Source organism: Anser brachyrhynchus, assembly GCF_964034855.1.
Source record: "Anser brachyrhynchus genome assembly, chromosome: 8".
NCBI lineage: Eukaryota > Metazoa > Chordata > Aves > Anseriformes > Anatidae > Anser > Anser brachyrhynchus.
In genome coordinates, this window is record NC_137702.1 from 17861282 (window position 1) to 17880947 (window position 19666).

The following is a 19666-nucleotide window of genomic DNA, read 5'->3' on the forward strand; positions in this document are numbered from 1 at the left end:
TTGAGCCCCAAACAAATGCCATTTCTGTATTTTTTTACCCAAGATGCCAATAGTTTTGCCTTTGCTTCCCTTCTATCACATGCTTTATTTTTTGGAGTGCTCAACTGAAGCCATGGGACTGGCTTGAAACCCTGCCTTGCGCTGAGTCAGAGCAGCCGCCTTCCAGGAGCCTGCCCGCGAGACATGGCCGCGGGCCCTTCTGGGACGGGGTGTGCTCACTCTCACCAGCTGCACCAAAGCGCTTCAGTGTTTAATTGAGCTAGAGCAAACACTTGCGTGAGAGGGACCATGGGTTACCCGCAGGAGCAGTCAGAGCTGGCCTCTCCCTGAGGTGACTGGCAGCAACCACATCCCCCTTGGGCAGGGGGGTAAAGTATTTTCTCCCCTCACATCAGAAAGCCCAAATAAATGTGCCGGAAATGAATAAAATCACAGAGTTAACTGGCTATTAAAGAAAAATAAACCACATTCCTCATACAAGGTCTGTATATGTCTACATTCACACAGCCTCCATGTGTGGCCAGGAGAGAGACTGGAGTGATGTTTTTGGAGGGGCCCTCAAGACATTGTGGTTTTGGGGCTGAAGTGATTAGGACTGAGTTTTAAGTTGGAGAGGGTTAACAGAGGTTTTTAGATGCCTGGGTACGGTAGGAGTATAAGGGAACTACACACCAGTGGAGATGAAAAACTACAGAGTAAAGGCAGGAGGACTGTCATATGGGCATATGGACCTGTGGGTCTTTGGGCTAAACCTTGAACCAAAAAGATTTTGAGTGACTGGAAGGAAGGTGACTGGATGAAGGACATTTGGTCCCTAGAAAGTGGCCATGAGAGGACACTGACACTATTGGGATGGGAGAGATGGTCAACAGCGGGATGATAGTTGGTGCTGGAGGTAGCATTTGGTCAGTGGCTGGGCAGAGGTGGTAGGAGTTAACTGAGGCAGTACAAGGTACTCAGTCTCCTTAGTTATCTCTTTCACAGCTTTCCCCTTTCCTTTCTGGAGATGAAAATCCAAGGGAGAGGTTGGGTGGCACCTGGATATTCTTTGAAGGGTAGAAACACGTTACACCAACTCATGGGAATCCCGTCTCTGGGTTTTTATTAATGGAAACACTCCTTTTGTCCCAGCCCCACAGCCCACCTTTTCACCTTGCATCATTCTTTGCAAAGTTAGTCAAGATAGTCAAAGATAACTTTGCTAGGAAAAAAAAAAAAAGAGCGAATCTGGGCCCTTGTAGAGAGGGAAGACAAATGGTCAATACTGTCCATGAAGTGGCTGTCACAGTTGATTTAGCCTCATCTGTTTGCAGACAGAAATTGCTGTCTCACAACAGTGGCAAAATACCATAGATGAAAATATGCACAACTGCAAAGAGCCTGTCTAATTGCTGCTAGTATTCCAAAGTAGTTTCCACTTTCAAGCTAAGCTTGAAGGGAAACACATATGAACTATTCTTGCTTCGAACATTTTAGTACTCAATAGCAGTAAAGGGAGGTTGGTTAAACCAGCACGGTGTTATTTGACGTCAACAATGTACCTTCCCTCCAAAATGCTCAGGCACTCAAGAGAGCATTGCTGGCATGCAGCATGGTGAGTTCTCCATGGATTTCATAATGAAGTCCCTTTTCAGCAGTGGCAGAAGAGAAAAATAACTATATTTGGATGATTTGAGTTATAGGCACCTTGATTTGGGGATAAGAGAGAGAATTCAGGATTTAGAATTTAAAAGCTATCTTTGCCCATTTTTGGTAAATCCCTAAGATTACTCATTTAATCATGAATGGAAAATAAAACGAGAAAATTGTTTAATACAAAGTTGCAATCACAGGAGCCTACTGAGGTAACGTTTTCAATTTATTTATATAAGCAACTGCATTTTAAAAACATTCTTGTCCTACAAAAATAAAGTGAAAAATAATTCACAGAATTTTAAATAAATAATTTCAAACACATATTTATCATGTGCAACTTGAACCCAGCCAAACCCAGCAGGCTGGGTCACAGACAAGTGAAATGTGGCTTCAGAGTACAAAATGCACAGTGAACATGATTCCTTTCCAAAGCAGCTTAGAGCAACTCAGCTGACATAAACTTTTTCTCACAAATTCCATTTTACCTACCCCAAAATAACTAAATCTGTCCAGACTTGTCCCTCTTTGACTTTAAGCCAAGCAGTTTTCTTTGTTAATGGTAGAAAGGTGCTCTGACGTGTTCCAAAGATAATCTGAATGACTGCATGTTTAGCCGATGACCAAATAGTTCTCTCGTATTAGAATATACGGTCCTGACAACATTTTTGTACAAGGTTATTGAAGTTTCTCCCTTCTTTGTGCCTCAAATGGAGAAACAAAACAAAATGCCCTTCCTTCTCCGAAGCGTTTATACCAAAGACCATCTCAAATCAGTCATTGGTTGATTGTTATAGGAGATCTGGAGTCAGCTAATTGCACTAATGGTTACAAATTTACTCTGCAGAAGGTAATCAGTGTTTTCAAACAAATCCATAGAAACAAAGAAGTCACAAGTCAAGCTATTCTACTACCATAGCCATTACAACACAAGCCTCTACAAATGTTTGAGAGATTCAGATGTAACATAAACTCAAGTCCTTTTCCACAAGTAGTCAAGGAATTTTGTGTGGGGGCACAGAATACCAGGTTGCTGCTCTACTCCAGTCTGAAGTGACATTCTTTTTACCTATAGTTCCCCAGCTGTTTTTATGGGAAGATCATCTTCTATATTTCCTCTCTAGAAATTAAAAAAAGATACCCTTACATGCAAAGGTTTAAGTGCTGGTACAAGATCCTGTGTAACTTTTTATGTGCCCATATGAGGCTAGAAATTTTAGTGCTGGATCAGGAGACATGTTTAGGACATTTTGTGCTAACTAGCCAGTTTTTGTTAAGCTTAAGCTACTCATTTAAAATGCCTCTGTTTATAATCTATAAATAAAACATTAGCATCCCCCCCAATCAAACAAATAGAGCTCTAATTCATGACTATGGATTGTGTATATATGACCTAAGCTAACAAAGTCTTGTTTCCTTGAGGTTTTGCTCAATCAGTGCTGCATATGTTTACATAGCTTCCCAGTTTTTATTATTCCCCAATAATCTCAATTTGGGTAACAAACCTATACTATAGTCATGTTCTTAACTAAAACTGTACTGTCCATTTGTCCTTAAAGTGACAGATTAAAATTTATATTATCAAGTAGACCAGAGAACAACAGCTATGAAAAAAAAAAAATCAAACAACAACAACAACAAAAAAACACTAATACTTTGGACTAAGTTTAAGACCTCCCCAAACTTGCAAAATAAGATGCATTGGCTGCTGCCAAGCAGCCTTGTATTTCAGCCTGATAGTCATTTCTAAGCTCAGTACGATTACTGTCATCTTCTTACATAAATAATACTTCTGTTATATATGCTTCAAAAACAAGAAGCATCTCAGACTAGTTCTATTTTCTTTAAATAATTAAATTAAAAAAAAAACACGAAAAAAACAAAAAACAGTATAATGCCCTAATGCCCTAAGCAAGGACAGATTTACAAAAAAAACAATGAAAAAACCAAACACCCACAAACATGCAAGTTACTGTGCAAAGTGCCTTATTTGCAATGAGGGAGAGGTAGTATCATTGATCAATGCAACGCATTTTCTGACTTTACAAAAATAAGAAAGTCTTATAAACATGTATTTGTTAATTTTGGAGTGCTCATATGGAATTCAGAATCTTTTCTGGCAGTTTTCATTAAGTCAAATTTTCTTGTATTTTTAGTTTGATGACCTGTTTTCAAGCTTAAGCAACAACTTGCTTTTGTAGTGTTCTGTGACCTACACAAGACAAAACACAACACCTGTTGTCACATATTAAAACAAATACAAAACACAAAATAAAAATTGGAACCTTCATCCACTTTGGAATACGTAGTTCTGTTACAGAAGATTTTAAACAAGGGATTCACTGCTGTAGAGCTGAAACACAGAAAATCCCTTTTGTAAGTGGAAGCCTTACCTGAGTAAGGAATCTAGGGTAACCCCCAAAGTGAAGATGCAAAAGTTTTTTTTTTTTTTAACTTTAAGCTATAAATAAAATAATTTATATAAATAAATAAATAGATGAATATTTTATAACTCAGCAGATCGCTCTTTCAGTAGTAGTGTGGGGTTGATATCTTCCATTGCTGTGTTTGAGGTACTAACATTAATAGTTGCCTCCGTGGGTTCAGGATTTAAGACGTGGAAAGCAGTGAAAGGACAGCCTTTCACATTGTTGCAGATGAGCTTCTGTAAGGAGGCAGTATTGATTATTTCAAATCCCACTTTTCCACCAAAGGTGCTCGGCTTCCAGTACTCTGGGGAACAGATAGCATTTCCCATCAGTCCTTTCAGAGAGAATGGTGCGCCAATTTCTACCATTGTTTCGCCAAAGATGGCACCTGGTCGTGGCTTTTCTACAAGGAGGCCTGGATACAGCTCCATAGCATCTATGTCTCCATAAAGTTCTTCCAGTTCAGCAGCCATTTCTTTTTCTCCTGTAATTATTGATGAATAAACACAGTAAGTGGAAAAATCCTGTTTTCATGGCAACACCATCCTGCTGAAGTTCAGAAACAGGATTGAAGGCTTCTGTTAGCCACTTTAAAGACAAGGGCACTCGTTTATGAAGAAGGATTAAAAACTGTTACCTGTAAGTTCTTCAAACGATTTAAATGGTTTCAACATGAAGCGTTTCCTGTACTCATTCAAGGACTGGTATCTCATTTGTCTGCTTTGGTCAATTGAAGCCTTTGCTACTTTCTGTACTGCAGCAGGAACATTTTTTCCACCAGCAACCTATTCAGTAAAGATGAAAAGTAATAAGATCTCCAGATAAAAGTTATGAGGAAGTTGTGCCTTTATATAGTTTTGGATAGATTTACTGCACCCCTGGTGCAACCCCCAAATTGTTAACTTGAGAAAGTACCTACCCTGCCAGCACTTTGCTTGGAGAAAGATTTCACCATATGGGAAAGGCCATGTTCCAGCATTATAGAGTTGTTGTAGAGGAACTGCTGGAAAGTGTACTCCTGGTCATGTATTTGAAAAGTGTCAGGCAGAAGTGGGTGCCAATGGTACAGGGTATTGAATTCAGCTGCAATTCGGTTCTGGTATTGGAATCGCTGGTTGAACAGAAGCTCAGGATCGAACTTGAGTTTGAAGTGGTAGCCACTCAAGTGTTGCACGTAATCTTCAATAACAATCTTGATTGTCTCTCCTGTTGGAGAAGGAAAAAGGACACAATATTGGTACTGATTCCCTGAGAAACACTGGGGAACCCTATCTCTGAGATAACATGCCATTTCTAAACTTTTCTGGAAAAAATACTATAGGGATCAGGATAGCAAACACTCCTCAGCATTCTCTAATAGTACAGAGAAAGATTCATGTATTTTATGTGACCAAAAGTAGGGGGTAGAACAGTACTTAAGAGCCCAAGTTTTTGGCTGCGGCAGACAAACTTTTTTTCACCTTATAGCTTCCTTCACTCTGGTCCCCTCAAGCTACACTTACATTTATTTTCCACAGAATTTGCAGAAAAGCATACATTAGCATCAACATGGTGCTTGGTTATAATATACTATCTAGGACAGAGGTAGGGGATAATAAAGAAAGCTAGTATCTGAAAGCAACCTCTCAGCTTCTGAGCTGCTTAAAACAATATTCTTTTCTTGGTTTACTGTTTCATCCACGATTTGGGCACAGTCTTTCTAAACTTGGTATGTGTCAACATTAACAGATGAAATACCACTTAGCAGACAATTAGACAGGAGAAGTATGTAGAATAACATTTTATGTAGCTTTCTGAACTTTAGACTTAACCACAGCCCATCTTAAAGCATACCTGAACTGACCCAACCCCAGAAGAGGAAAAAAAGAAAAAAATCTCTGGGAGCAACTGAGGTCATCTAGCCTCACAGGCCTCCTCTCTGAGAAACAAATCTTGGCTTCCCATCTTTTCACTGCTTTCAGTTCTGTTTCCCTTAAATAACGGAATTAAGTATCTCTTGACTCAATTTTCTTCAGTTTTGGTATTTAACATAGCAGGAGGCAGCTGTATTTTAATGTAATTCCAGTGACAGGTCATGAAGGCTCAGACTTACGCCCTCATACACCAATTAAGTAACAGTTTTTCCTCTTACTAGATCTACTGCAGCTGCAGTACATCACAGGTAGAAGCATCAAGCTCAACGGAACATTTGAATTGCACGTAGTAGAAGTGACACTCACCTATCAATATGAGTCTAGTAGTTTGGAATAACTGCTCATCATCCCACTCTGGATGCTCCTGTTTCAGGATGTCACAGACCCGATTGTGTTCTCTCAGCCATATTGTAGCATACATCATTAAACCTGGGACCAAACCAAACACCTCCTGCCCGACAGAAAACTGCAAGTGTTCAGGAACATGAGGAGGGTAGATCATCTCTGCCTGAGTGTCCTTCACTGTGGGTGGATACATTTCCCCATCGATCATCTGCCAAGGAGGGACACAGGAGGAAGGGAGAAAGAAGAGAGTCATAAGCTATGATGCTTATGAGTTACGATGTATTGACTCTGTTAGCGCTAACTTAAAGCAAGCAACACTGCAAGCAGAGCACTAATTTTAAGAAATATGTCACCTAATAAAAAGGCGGGAAGATAAGACATACCTGGTATTTTAGCTTTCCATCCTTGAGAAGTCTCAGTTTAAGCTGTCTCTCCAGAGTCTCTCCATAAATGTGATTCAAGTCAACCTGTAAAATAAAAGCATTTGGAACATGAAGACAAGCTACATTTTTTGCTATTTTAGGATAGGTCCTACTTCTGTGGATGCCAATACGAGTTCATCCCTTAAATGTTTACCTTTTAATTATGATATTGTTACCATATAAGTATCACACAATGATATTTAAGATGAAGCCAAATTATTTCCTGGCAACTGGAGCAATCACTGTGTAAGTTTTTAAATTGGACTGGCAATTTAAGAGGACTCTGTTTAGAGTGTCAGCAGCTTTTTATTATGCAGGCAGCTCTTTATATACACAAACATTTTACAGCTTTCTGTTTTAGACATACACACAACATTCATATTGAAAAATTCTTTATCCAAAGGCTGTCTGCTTTGTAGATAAAGATCTTAAAATTCAAATTTGCTTTTGAAGTTCTTTTTAATTAAGTCTCTTCAATTAGCAGCACACATGAGATACCGTAAAGTATCTCTGCAACTGATGGAAAGAGTCCAACAGGGTAGTTCTAGATACTCATTAGACCTAACATATTTAGCAAAAGCAGATTCCTGGGGGGGGGGGAAAAAAAGTCATAGCCCTCACTGTACAGAGCTTTTAAAGAGAATTATGTGAGATGCTATTCAGTCACCAGAGTTTTGCCTTCCCCCTTCCATGACTTCCTGATTTGTTGCAGGGCATGTTGAATGGTATATGTACTAGTCTTTGTGCACTCTGACTACCTGTAAGGTATCATTCTAGCTGGTTAGTAGCTCCTAAGAGCTAAATGCTGTGTTCGAGTTACAGAGCTATGATCTTACCCCATGGCCAAGAGCTTTAGTGAAACCAGGTCCTTTCTTGTGGTCTGTCTTAAAGAATTGATGAGTGAAGTGTTGGGCAAAGAATGTGAACATCACATTTGTGCCTTGTGGGTCAGGAATAAATTTTTTCCGCAGCAAAAACTTCTCCACAATCAGCTTTGAATCTGGGAGCTCTTTCTTACCTACGAGGAAAAGAAAATCTGCTTATAGTAAAGTGAGATGTTCAAGACTGCTATGGTTAATACTTAATTTTGTTCCTAACAACAAAACAGACTTACTATTTTCAACTTATTAATGCAAGATTCAACAACGAACACCAGAATGGTTATCTTTAAGGTCATTACACAATATGCTATACATGGTTATTCTCAAAGTCAATTACACTGTTAAAAGGTTGTAGACAAGCTTGCCTGTTGGTGTTTTCTAAGACAAAAAGATAAATAGGAATTCCTAGAAAAGAAAGTTATGCATCTGTTTTATTCCTTACCTTTAACACCCATTGGTGTCGGACAGTCACGTCCTACTGGGGGAAGGCTTCTTGTGTAATAGGAAAGATTGGAATAAGCTTCCCAGTTTTTGTAATTATAGTCACTATTGTAAGTTGGTGGGCTGTCAATCAAATGTGATCTTGCTGGAAGAGACAAAAAAGAAAAATATATGTATTTGTTTTTATTTTAAAACTATACCTCTTAGTCTCATGAAGTAAGTCACATGGCCAGATTGTTTCCATATATTTTGCCAGCAGTTGCATCGACAAATTCCATACATATAATCCCATTTAACTTCAGTAACTGGCGGTTGCTGAATAACAGGAATAGGTTCTGAATTAGCAATTGGATCCAACTATTGAAATTCGCACAAAATGGCTCAATTTATGCTATATGCTAGCAAAAACCTAGATTTTATCAGTGATGAGAGCAAAATGCATTTCTGTCTGAAAGCACATTTCACATCAAGTGTGCAATACGCTGAAATCTTAAGTTTTGTTTAGAGTGTTTTTATCTTAGTACATTTTAGCTTGCTACTTCATGAATAAACTGATCAAGTAGAGTATTCTGGAGTCCTACAAGTAGCTCCTGCCAGTTAAGGGTATGAGAAGGGTGAACTTATACTTACACGTCAATACATATCTCATAATAGTATCTCGTAAGAAGGGGATGTTGTTGATGATGTTCCAGACTCCTTTGAAGTGGGTGAGAATGTAGTGGACAGTATTTGGCGTAGGTTTCAATGTCAGTTTCAGCCATGTGAAGAATTCCGCTGTGAGCACAGATGGAAAGATCGTAAGTTAGCTATTAAGAATAGCCTACAATTCTGCAATTGAATTCTCAAAGTTCATTTCCATGAGAATGGATCCAAGATACTTACGTGTTGTACAATTTTCCCCATAATATCCTGTCCTTGTGCAGTCACATTCATACTGGTCAAATCCTGTTGTCATGCATACTCCTCTGTTCTGACATGGGTTTGAGCAGCAAGGATTGGCTAGAACAAAATCAAATACTCCGATTAAAATAGTGTCTTTTATACCTAGATCACTGTTCTCACCACACTGAGTGAAGTTTCTGGATGTAGGTTGAGAGTGCCCTGAAGTTTAATATTCACTGGGATGTCAACAGAATGAGTACGCACTCACACTAGACTTTAGACAGCTATGGGTAACAGCTAACGACAAAAACTAGGAATTCGACAGTGTGGACTGCGACGAGCTTCTCAAGAGCATTTGTGCTACCTCACACAGGTCAGTGGAGGCCTGACATCCTTCCTACCATACTAAAGTATTCTAGAAACCAACAAAAAGTACAAGATAAAAAAAAATAATAATGAAAACCGTTCCGGATTTCCACCTGGAAACCTACACCCCGTGACCACCCCTAGGCCTCAAGCGCAGCGGAGCCCCTCGGAAGCTCCTTAGACGCCCAGGACAGCGGGGCCAGGATGCGGGCCCCTGCCGGCCGCCCGCCGCCCGCCGCCGGCCCCTCACGGCCGCCCCCTGCCCGGCCCCGCTGCCGCCGCCGCGCCCCTCGGGGCCCGCTGCGCGCCGCTTTCACCCGCGCCACCGCAGCCGCCTCCCCGGCTGCTGCCGGCCCGGCGGGGACGGGTCGGGACGGGACGGGACGGGTCGGGTCGGGTCGGGTTGGGTCGGTACGGGACGGGACGGGACGGGACGGGTCAGTACGGGACGGGTCGGGTTGGGTCGGGACGGGTCGGGACGGCACGGGTCGGGTCTCACCTGCGTGGCCGGCAGCCAGGAGAGCGAGGACCAGTGCGCAGGGCAGGATCATATCCCGGCGGGGCTCCGTGGTGCTGGTGCTGGTGCTGGTCGGGCTCTGCGGATGCTCAGCGCCGAGGACCCAGTGCTGCTCCCAGGTGAGCACCCGCCTATTTATCCCGGGCGCCGTGAGTCACCCCTCCTTCACTCCCCGCGGGCTGCCGCAAAGTCACGAAATTGGGAATTTTTCGGCCCCGCCCCGCCGCCTGCCGCTGGGCCGACCCCGGGCTGAGGGCCGGCAGGGGAGGGGACGGCCGGGTCGGGCCGGGCCCGGCTGGGAGGAGCCGTCCTGCTGCCCGGCAGGGACCGTCCTGCTGCCCGACGGGAGCCTCCAGCTGCCCGGCAGGGGCCTCTTGCCCGACGGGAGCCTGCTCCTGGCCGTCAGGGGCCTCCCGCTGCCCGTGGGCCCCGCCTCCCTCCTGCGGCCCGCGGTCCCGAGGCCCCCAGCGCACCCATTTCCAAGCCCGGTTTCCAAAACGCCTCCTGCACCTGGCCGGGCCCAGGCGTGTCGCGGTTAGTGAAAAATTTGTGTGCACAGTAATAGGCCATCCTGGATGTTCTGGAGAGGGGCACGAAAATCCATAATTGCATGATTCTTCTGGCATAGCAAAAGGTGTGTATTTTGATTTTAACTTTAATTTCTGTGCTCACAGACACACATACATGCGTGTATATATATATGCAGATAGCACACTACTGGTCTTGGTCACACTCCTGGCTGCCAGCAGCACGTATGTGCATCTGTGGTAGCTGGGTGCAAGTCACGACTTCGTACAGGTTGTGCAAGGGCGGTTCAGCTTCTCAGGTGTGAGACGGGGATCTTCTGCTCCCGCATCAGGAGCCAGACTGACCAGCTGCAAAGCACGGGTGATGTTCAGGGTGTACAAAGGGGCAACTCCGTAGATCGAGGGTCTGGCTTTGTAGATTTTGTTTCCGTTTTACACTGTTCCTATTGTGTCTTACAAGGCTTTGTAAGAAAATGTCAGATGAGAGAGGTGTTACTTTTTAATAAATGTGTAGGAAGCTGTAAATGCAGAAAGTATGTCTAAGGTGTAGAACCAGCAATGTTTAGGGGAAAACTGAATGAGTTGTGTGCTAGAGAATTCTCTCTGAAATGATAAAACATTACTCCAGGGATCTGGAGAACCCTGGGGATAAGGGCAACTTATGTTGAGTAAAGTTTTGATTTATTAGAAGTAAACGACGTGCAAACGGAGTAGAACTTCAGTTTCAGGAGAGGACACTTGTCCTTGGCAAGGGGCGTTTGTCGCAGCTGCCAAACCGATGAGCACTTCTTCGCCTTCCACCCTACCCCCTGCAGATGTAGGCTGGAGGGAGGAGGGCAGCCTGGGCTGCAGGCATGGTGTTGATGCTTCTTGGACAGGGCACGTGGTGAAGCATGGGCTGTCGTTAGGTCTGATTTCCGCTGGGAAAGGTCATTTGTGCAGCTGGTGGCTGTGGTGCAATTGAAAGGATCCTTCAGCTCCTCTCACGCATTGAAGCAAGATGATGGAAAATCAGGGGGATTGGATATTGCTGTTTTTCCGAAGGCTGCCCTTCACCCTCACGTATTGTTTTAGGATTGCCTGTAATCAAGGTCATGTGCTGGAATGGGATTTATCCTTAAAAATAGGTTATGTTGCTGTGTCAAGACTCACCACCAGGTGGAGATTTTCTGCCCCAACTAACAAATTCTCTATTTTTTTTTAACATTCAAACTCTCATTGAAAAAAAAAACACAAAAAACACCATTATTTTTACTTTAACGATAGTTGTTTTAAATATCCTCTGCTCCAGATGAAAGCAATCACTGGAACGTACTAGCTTCCTCAACCTCAACATTTTCTTCCTCAACATTTTTACTTCAGCCGAAACATCTGGAGGCTGTGATTCCCTTGTTTCTGTTTCCATTCCAAGTTGCATATGAAAGGTTGAGGAATGCATATAGAATATGTATTGAATTCACTCCTCTTTGCTGAGGTCAGTTTATTGGTTCTTTTAGGCCAGGTCTCAGGAAAACACTGGAAGAGACACAGCCATCTGTAGTAACCTTAGTAATGCCACCAGAAGGGTGGCAAAGGGGAAAACGTATCCCTGCCTTGGTGCTGTTCCATTTTTTGCCCTGGCTCCTGAAAATCTAGAGCAAGTTCCATTGATCCGGGAAGAATGATTTTCCCAGCATGGCGTTTCTGTGTCAGGGAGGCGGATCGGGAGATTTTGCCCATTGTGTGTCTTCCTTGCAAGTTTTCAAAGCATCATTTCCCCCTCCAGTTATTTTCATTCATTTTATCTGTAGCTATGGTTCAGTGGGAAAAATTAGGAAAGGCTTTGTTTCTCATTGGGGATATTTGCACCCATGAAGTGAATTTCAGCTTTGCCATTCTGAGGTGTTTCTTAACAACTACCCATGGAAATTACGTCATAATTATATACATAGTGGAGTATAAGATAATGTAGATTTTTGCCCCATATTGGTAGGTAGAACCCCACCTGACCTATTTTTGACAGCTCTATTTAAAGAAGAAGGTGTCTGAATGCAGTAGGATTCACTGAATAGTACTGCCCCCTTCTGCTGGATGTTTGTTTCCTATTGCATGACATGATAAATGATGACCCACAGCTAGTTCTTGTTCTTTCTGCCATTTAGATGGTACCTTATTTTCAGATTAAGCTCTAGCAAGTCAATCATTTACAATCCAAGCCATATACAGTGCTGTTTTGTAACCAAACTTCATAAGGTGAAGCTGTCATTAGAAAATTAAATAAAAGACAGAAAAAAATAAGTAACTTCACTATAAAAATAGAGATGCATAATTTGAATTTTTGTTCTTCCAAAATTTCAAACTGTAGCTATTCAAAATGGCTACAAATACAAATACCTGCACTAGCAGATTATATTGTGCTGTCAAAAGAGATGTTAGAAGATGACTTTGCCATAAGATGCATGGGAATGACAAGGCCCTGTGGGCTTCCACGGTGAGGAACTAACTACACGGCCGTGTGTGTCACAGAAATGAGCTCAACCAATTTGCTGGAAAAAAAAATAGAAGTAGTAAACATTGGGTGTTTATAATATTGCCACATACGATCATAAATCACCTCCCTAAATTGGGTTAGGAATCAAATATTAAGAATAGTTTTTTAATGCCTTTTTGCTTGTCTGTTTTCTATCTGCCCTCTCATTCCATACGGTCTAAGAACTTAAGCTTTTTAAGGAGGGGGCGATAGTTTATTCTTATTTTGCATTGTATTTAGTGAAAATAATGAAAAGCAATCTGCCTCTGAGTTACAGACCTATTAACATTGTAGTGACTGAAAGGATTTTGGTGCATATCCTATAGAATCCTTGGGAAAACTGCATTTTACAGGCAAAACGCACACTCCCATTTCATTGATCGGAACGCCGTCAAGTGGAGGTGAACTAGAGCACGAGTAGCTGTCTGGATGCCAGGATGATTTTGACTTCTGCCATTTTTACCTGCGTGGTGGGTTTGGTGGATTTTCTGGTCACTTCCAAGATGTGATGGGTAGCAGAAAGGCTCTGCCCAGTTGGGAATGTTCTGGAGAGAGAGCATTAAACTCCAAAGACTGCGCATGTTCCCTAGTGAGGTGCTGATAAAGTGAGCTGGTCATCTCCACTTCAATGAACATGCATTATTTTTACAAAAGAATAAGTAGACAGTCAAGTAAAGCTACGTTTCTGTCCATAATTACAAAGATCCATGTCAGAACATTAACAGCTTTGTGTTCATCATGAGCTCAAAGTGTAGCTTAAATGTATCTGCTGCTCCAAATGAAACACAGTGTTTATGACACATGCACAGAAACGTGAATCAAATATTTATAGGCACTTGGCAAACTGTAATGAAACAAAATGTATTTTTTTCCTAACCATTGTTTGCTGTTACAGGTTTCTATTAAAGTAGGAAAGCAGGCCAACCAATAGGTCATGTGGATCCATGCAATACATGGTAAGAACATAGCTTAAAACAAAGACCTGTTGTATCAGCTGGTTCCAAGGAGTAATCTGTATTAAAGTCAGAGGGGCTGTTTGCACTTAAGCCGGCAGTGAATTTATCCTCAAGCCTTTTTAATATGTTTCAAATGTTTTCCCTTCCCTTGTGATTGTGGGAATCTCATCATCATGTTTAATAGCACAGTAATTTCCTGGCAAGCGGGCCAATTTTATTTCTTCAGTCTGTACTTTTCTGCTCTTCTATTGCAAAACGTGCCCAATCTGAAGCTCGCTATCACCAACAGTTTGAATATGTTGTAGCCGAAGCAAAGACACACTCTGGAGATGGTGGGTACAAAGATACGATAACAAATCTGAATGTTCTGAAAATGTTCTTGAAAATAGAAGGACACGAGAAGGAAGTCTATGTCTTTAAGCTTCTTTTGCTGCCTCCTGCTAATCGAGAACGTGTTCACAGAAATCTTTAGTTATGTATTTGCTTGAAACTTTCATGTAATCACCCTTGGGTTTGCCTGACCAGCGTTGCTAGTTCTTTGTCTCATCTTCTGTGTTCTCCTGGAGTGCCCTGGTCATTTGGGTCCCGGTTTCATTAGGACCCTTAGGCTCTGCTGGAAAACAGAAATACTCAGTTACCTGGATTTAAAACAAGGGAGGTTTATTTATTTTTCCAGGAAAATCATGGTAAAAGCACACTTAATTTGTGGGGCTTCTAGACTACAAATTTTGCTGTTGTCATCTGGAACTCCAAAACAATTTGTGCCAGTGAAAACAATGCGTGAATGGAAGGTATGTGTGGTCTGGGATCTGGGTGGCTGTGCTCCAAAGCAAAATACCATGGACAGTGATTGGGAAGAGCGGCTCACGCGGGCTCTGCCTGCTGACAGACCTGTGCTGGGGAGAGAAGGAACACGAGGTTGAGGTGGGAGGCCATTAGATGGGGTGAGCATGGGCATTGGGATTGCTTGGGAAAGTGGGAGTATGCCTTAAATCCAAATCAGTTGTTTTCTTCTGGAATTATCCACAAAAATGTGGTAGAAATGATGGGTAGGTGGCACAAAAAGCTACTGCAGATTTAGGCAAGATCTGAGCAAGTTTGGGCCCTAATCTACTTTTGTTTTGTCTTCACGGAAGCTTACTTCTGCACTTCAGCTACCGAAGAAGAAACATAAATCCACTGCTTGTGTTTTATTTGGAAGCCAAGAGGAGTTTGAGGGGATGCTTTCCAATATGGGAAAGTTGCAGTTTCTTTCATCAACATCTTCTCATATAACTCTTTCCTTGCTTCTTTTTTATCAATTGTTCTTGTTTTAGTCCTCTGATATTCTGGACAGAATAGTTAGTTTTACTTAGTAAAACTTAGTAAAACTAAGGTGAAATGACTTAATGTCAAATTTAACTAGTGAGATGAGGAGTGGAATGAGACACCTGTGCTCTTCAGCTTCATCATGCTGCATCCTGGCCATTTTTTTCCCAGTGCTGTCTGCTTGCTTTGTAATTTATTTGCCATTTATCCATAGTATAACACATCTATAGGGCATCTGCATGCTTCTTGGTGCTTGATAAACAGCAATTTGTCCCAAAACTAGACAGAAAATAAACAAGAATTGGTCATTAATAACTGCTAAAATTTGAATCTCAGCCTTATCCAAAGCAAGGGTGAGCTCTCTACTTCAGGAGGTTACTAGACATTAAATTCATGTTGCTTTAAATGAAAGTCAATCCACAAAGCCTCAGCAAAAATGGCTTCCAGAATCACGTGTTTTGTTTTTGAGCTGAAATGTATTAGACAATATTGCTCTTTTCCTCATTTGCAAACTCAGTAGTCACAAATTCAGTCCTGCCTGACTAGTTCCTGAAAAACAAGCCCTAAATGACTTAAACTCAGCTCGAAGCACTCTCAGACGAACTTTTTCCAGGGAGTGTAGGTGAATGGCATACGGAACAGAACATTTTTATCCTATGGGATAGTTTGAGTTTGCGGCAGAGGTTGACCCTGGATATTTCACCCTCACTGCTATCTGTCCTATTTTCTTTAGGTGGCAAGACTTTTAATTTCTTTTATAGTTGATTTTAAAGGAAAAGGCCATAAGCATAAGCCATCAGTTTTTGGCAGCCACAATACATCAGATCTATGGATATTTTTTAAATTCCAAATAACTTTTCAGAAGCCTTGTTTGGATGCACTTGAATGTGGGATTTTCTTCCTATTTGAACTGCATCTATTAAACAGACAATATTTTTCATTGTTCCTTGAATGAAGGAAAACAAGTTTTCCTTATTGACAATCAGCTACCAAAGCACTGAACTTCTCTGCTATTGTGATTTGGTTCTCTGGTGCTTTTTTAGCAGTCTCCGTTTTTTCTCCATCTAGCCTCAATATGTTTTGTATTTCCTATGTAGACATTTGATCACAGTTAGCTGCAACAAATATGTCATGAGATTTTGTAACTCTCTTACATAAAGAAGCATCAGCTGACATTTTGTCTGCTTTTTGTCATCTCACAAGAAGGCTGTAACTCATATTAGGGTAATTGCTTGTGTTATGCCATTTATAATAAGCATTTTAGATCAAAACAATCAGAAGGTTATCTTTCCGTGGAAAATCCATCCATAAAGAGTAGATTTGCAAATACTACCTTCCTCATTGCAGATGCTGAAATTTGCTTTTAGCTACTTCCTGCTTAACTTTTAGTAAATCCTTTCATTCAGTCTCACGCTCTTTTGTTGTCCATCTGAAAGCTGATCTGCTGTCACACAGCGAATACCATACTTTGTAATTTTCCACTGCTTTCCAGCACACTGACATTAAACTGGATAAAGGAAGCTGTAGTAGGCTTTATTGAGTAGAAAATCGTTTCAGCATAATGCTTTTATACATAAAACCTCTTTAGGTAATAAAGGTTGTTTAGGTTTATTCACAAATGCCTTTTCTCATTCACTTTTGAGAAAGTAAACATTATTTCTGCAAAGAAACATTTTTTTTTCTACCAGAGCATTTAGTAGATCTGTTTATAACAGTGCATAAACTCTTGTTCTGTCTAGTAACTATTATTCTGCGGGGTTTTGTAAGGTTTCCAGAGACTTAATGGCTTCATAAGGTGAGCTGCCTTTAGTCACTAAAAGAAGCCCACAGATCTTGTAGATACAATGTTCTCAGGTGTGTTCATCAAATGCTTACATATAAGAGCTAAACGCAGAATATGATACAAATGCTCTTTTTGTCCTGTTGCTGAAAGCTATGCGTTTGTTACAGAGCTGAGTATTAGATCTGGGAATTTTGCATCGTTTACCAAAGGGAAAAAAAAGGGGAATAAAGCAGCACTTCAGCATAGGCTACGTAAAATGAACCCTGGTAGGGTTTCCTGAATAGAAGATTGAATCTAACTCCACGTAAAACATTTATCCACATATGTAGCTATATATGCTACACACACCATATATATAACTGTATGTAACTATAAATCATCTGTAATTCGCAGACTAATATGGCCAGTCTCTCAAAACCCTAAGTTCGCAGTGCCTTAGTGCAGCACATGTACCTCTGAGTGGGGCACGTGCCTGGGGATGCGGGGCTGCCTCACTCGCAGGCTGGGGGCTGCACAGTGCTGCACTTTTGTGGGCACCAGGAGCCTCTACAGATGGATGGGCTCATTAGCCCCACTGCTTCGTTGTGAAGCTCTTTCCCTAAGGCCGTGCTTATTGGAAGCACTGGGATGTTTTTTATAGTATTAAAGGCTGAAGTGTAATGTCTCATCGCGGCTTGCCTTTCTGTTAGCCATGGAGCAGTTTTCATCATGGTCTGATATATCATAGAATCACAGAATCATTAAGGTTGGAAAAGACCTTCAAGATCATCTGGTCCAACCATCACCCAGCTACCAATATCACTCGCTAAACCATGTCCCTTAGCACCACGTCCAACCTTTCCTTGAATGCCCCCAGGGATGGTGACTCCACCACCTCCCTGGGCAACCCATCCCAATGCCTGACCGCTCTTTCTGAGAAGAAATGTCTCCTCATTTCCAACCTAAACCTCCCCTGGTGCAACTTGAGGCCATTCCCTCTAGTCCTATCACTGGTTACCTGTGAGAAGAGGCCACCCCCAGCTCCCCACACCTTCCTTTCAGGGAGTTACAGAGAGCAGTAATGTCTCCCCCGAGCCTCCTCTTCCCCAGACCAAACAACCCCAGTTCCCTCAGCCGCTCCTCACAGGACTTGTGTTCCAGGCCCCTCACCAGCTTCGTAGCCCTCTGTGTGAAGCTCACAGGTGAACAGCCATTGTGACAACTTACACATACAGTGCAGTAAGGCAGACTTCTCATTAGGGTTCTTGCATTTTTAATACAGGATGGGACTTTGTTGATCAGCAGCAGAATCCCTCGAGATGGATACAGCTACAGTCTGTCTAATAGTTTTCTACAGAGATTTACTCGCAACTTCATGGAAGTGCGAGCTATCCTCAGCTTGTCCTCCACTTTTCAAATACCACTTTGCAAATATTGCAGATGCTTGCCTTGACACTGCTGTACTTACTGTGACCTGCAAATTGATTTTAATGTAACTCCGTTGGGGGATGCATTATGCTCTGAGAGCCTTGCTAAGTAAGCACACGCCGTGCTGTGAGGAGGCAGCTCAGCTCTGCAGGCTCTTGTTGTCAGCCTTCACTCAGTGCCCGCACAGGAAGGAGCCATCAGGGTGTACATCTCATTAAGGACTGAACGTGGATTAAGCTGCCGATGTTAAGATGTTGAGTTGATTAAAACTGACTAGCTTCTCACAATGAAGTGGCTGGAGGAGTCACTTGGTGTCAGCCAAAAAAAATGTTCCATGACATGGACCTTGTGGCAGCGCGCTGTGATGGGCAGCGGGCCGTGCGGTCACAAATTACAGTAGTAGCTGTCAGCGGGCAGGTTCCTGGAGCAAGCTGGGTGCCCAGTGCCGGCTCCCCAGACTCCCAAGTCTCCCTTCTGGTTACCTCCACCTCCAGACTTAAATTGGGAGTGTTTTCCAATATCCTTGCTGCCTTGCCTCCCTCTGACATGTTCTTAGGGTTGAAAAAAGGAAAGAGAAATTAAGGAAGTAAAGGTCTGTAAAAGAACTCAGAGACCAGAGAAAACTGTTCCCCATGATCCTTTTCCTTAAAAGGCCTTTGGAAACGCCAGCTGGGTGGGTAGATTGCTGTAATTATTCGTACTTACCAGTGGGAACTGAAGGCACGCAGGAGAATATCGCAAGTTGAACTGCGCAGATCAGAACAAGAATTATAACGCAGGTCAATTCTGCCAGCAAAATGTAGGGCTCAGGAGAGAAAATCTGGAGAAACTACTGCTTTTTTCAAAGTGAAATTAGATGATCATGAAGGAGACATCACATCATGTTATATCTTGCCAGACATATGACTCTAAGCAAAGGCAAATAATTTAGAAATTGTTCAAATGCTTTTATGCTTTTTAAGACGGCCAATTATGTAATGGCACCAACAACTGCCTGGCTCAGTAGGCTCAAAAGCAAGCCTCCAAGGGAAATAATGCCACGGCGATATTCATCAGGAAATAAAAACTCAATGCTTACTCTCTGAAGGTTTTTAATTTCTTTTCCCTAGAATTTTCAATTAAGGAAAATGTGTAACAATCAAAATTATATAAAAATAGAAAATAATTAAGGAGGTGTAAACACTACAGTGGCTGTACTAGATGAGACCCATAGTCTATCTAGTCTAGTATCTGCAAGGGAAAATATCTGACATTGTTGGAATTGCATTATAGGTTTCAGCCTGTATAGTGCGAAAGGAATGTCATCCACTTATAATTTCTATTTATGTTTATTAGTGAACCTGAACAC

General features: G+C 41.9%; 2 protein-coding genes across 3 annotated transcripts in view; one reads left to right on the forward strand and one right to left on the reverse strand.

Moving 5' to 3' along the window:
• Positions 1–1840: 1840 nt before the first annotated feature.
• Positions 1841–9955, reverse strand: PTGS2 (prostaglandin-endoperoxide synthase 2). Its single transcript, XM_080603576.1, has 10 exons — positions 9811–9955; positions 8946–9062; positions 8694–8837; positions 8065–8208; positions 7578–7759; positions 6703–6786; positions 6281–6527; positions 4981–5267; positions 4699–4846; positions 1841–4545 (listed from the first exon to the last, which is right to left on the reverse strand). Exons 1-10 carry the CDS (start codon positions 9860–9862, stop codon positions 4139–4141), a joined length of 1812 nt encoding a protein of 603 aa, XP_080459702.1. The 5' UTR covers positions 9863–9955; the 3' UTR covers positions 1841–4138.
• Positions 9956–10320: 365 nt separating this feature from the next.
• The window catches only part of PLA2G4A (phospholipase A2 group IVA), a 116517-nt gene continuing 107171 nt past the window's right edge, over positions 10321–19666 (forward strand). The window contains exon 1 of one of the 2 annotated variants that reach the window (XM_080603563.1): positions 10321–10462. The gene's annotated coding sequence lies outside the window, so the exon portion shown is untranslated. The remainder of the gene's footprint in view (positions 10463–19666) is intronic. The other variant, XM_080603564.1, reaches the window with a different exon arrangement.

Coding starts and splice junctions, on each gene's coding strand:
- PTGS2 (XM_080603576.1), bottom strand. CDS start 9,862: ATGATCCTGCCCTGCGCACTGGTCCTCGCTCTCCTGGCTGCCGGCCAC. Junction 9,063..9,810: donor CCTGGCTGCCGGCCACGCAG/GTGAGACCCGAC, acceptor ATTTTGTTCTAG/CCAATCCTTGCTGCTCAAAC. Junction 5,268..6,280: donor TACTAGACTCATATTGATAG/GTGAGTGTCACT, acceptor CTTCTCCAACAG/GAGAGACAATCAAGATTGTT.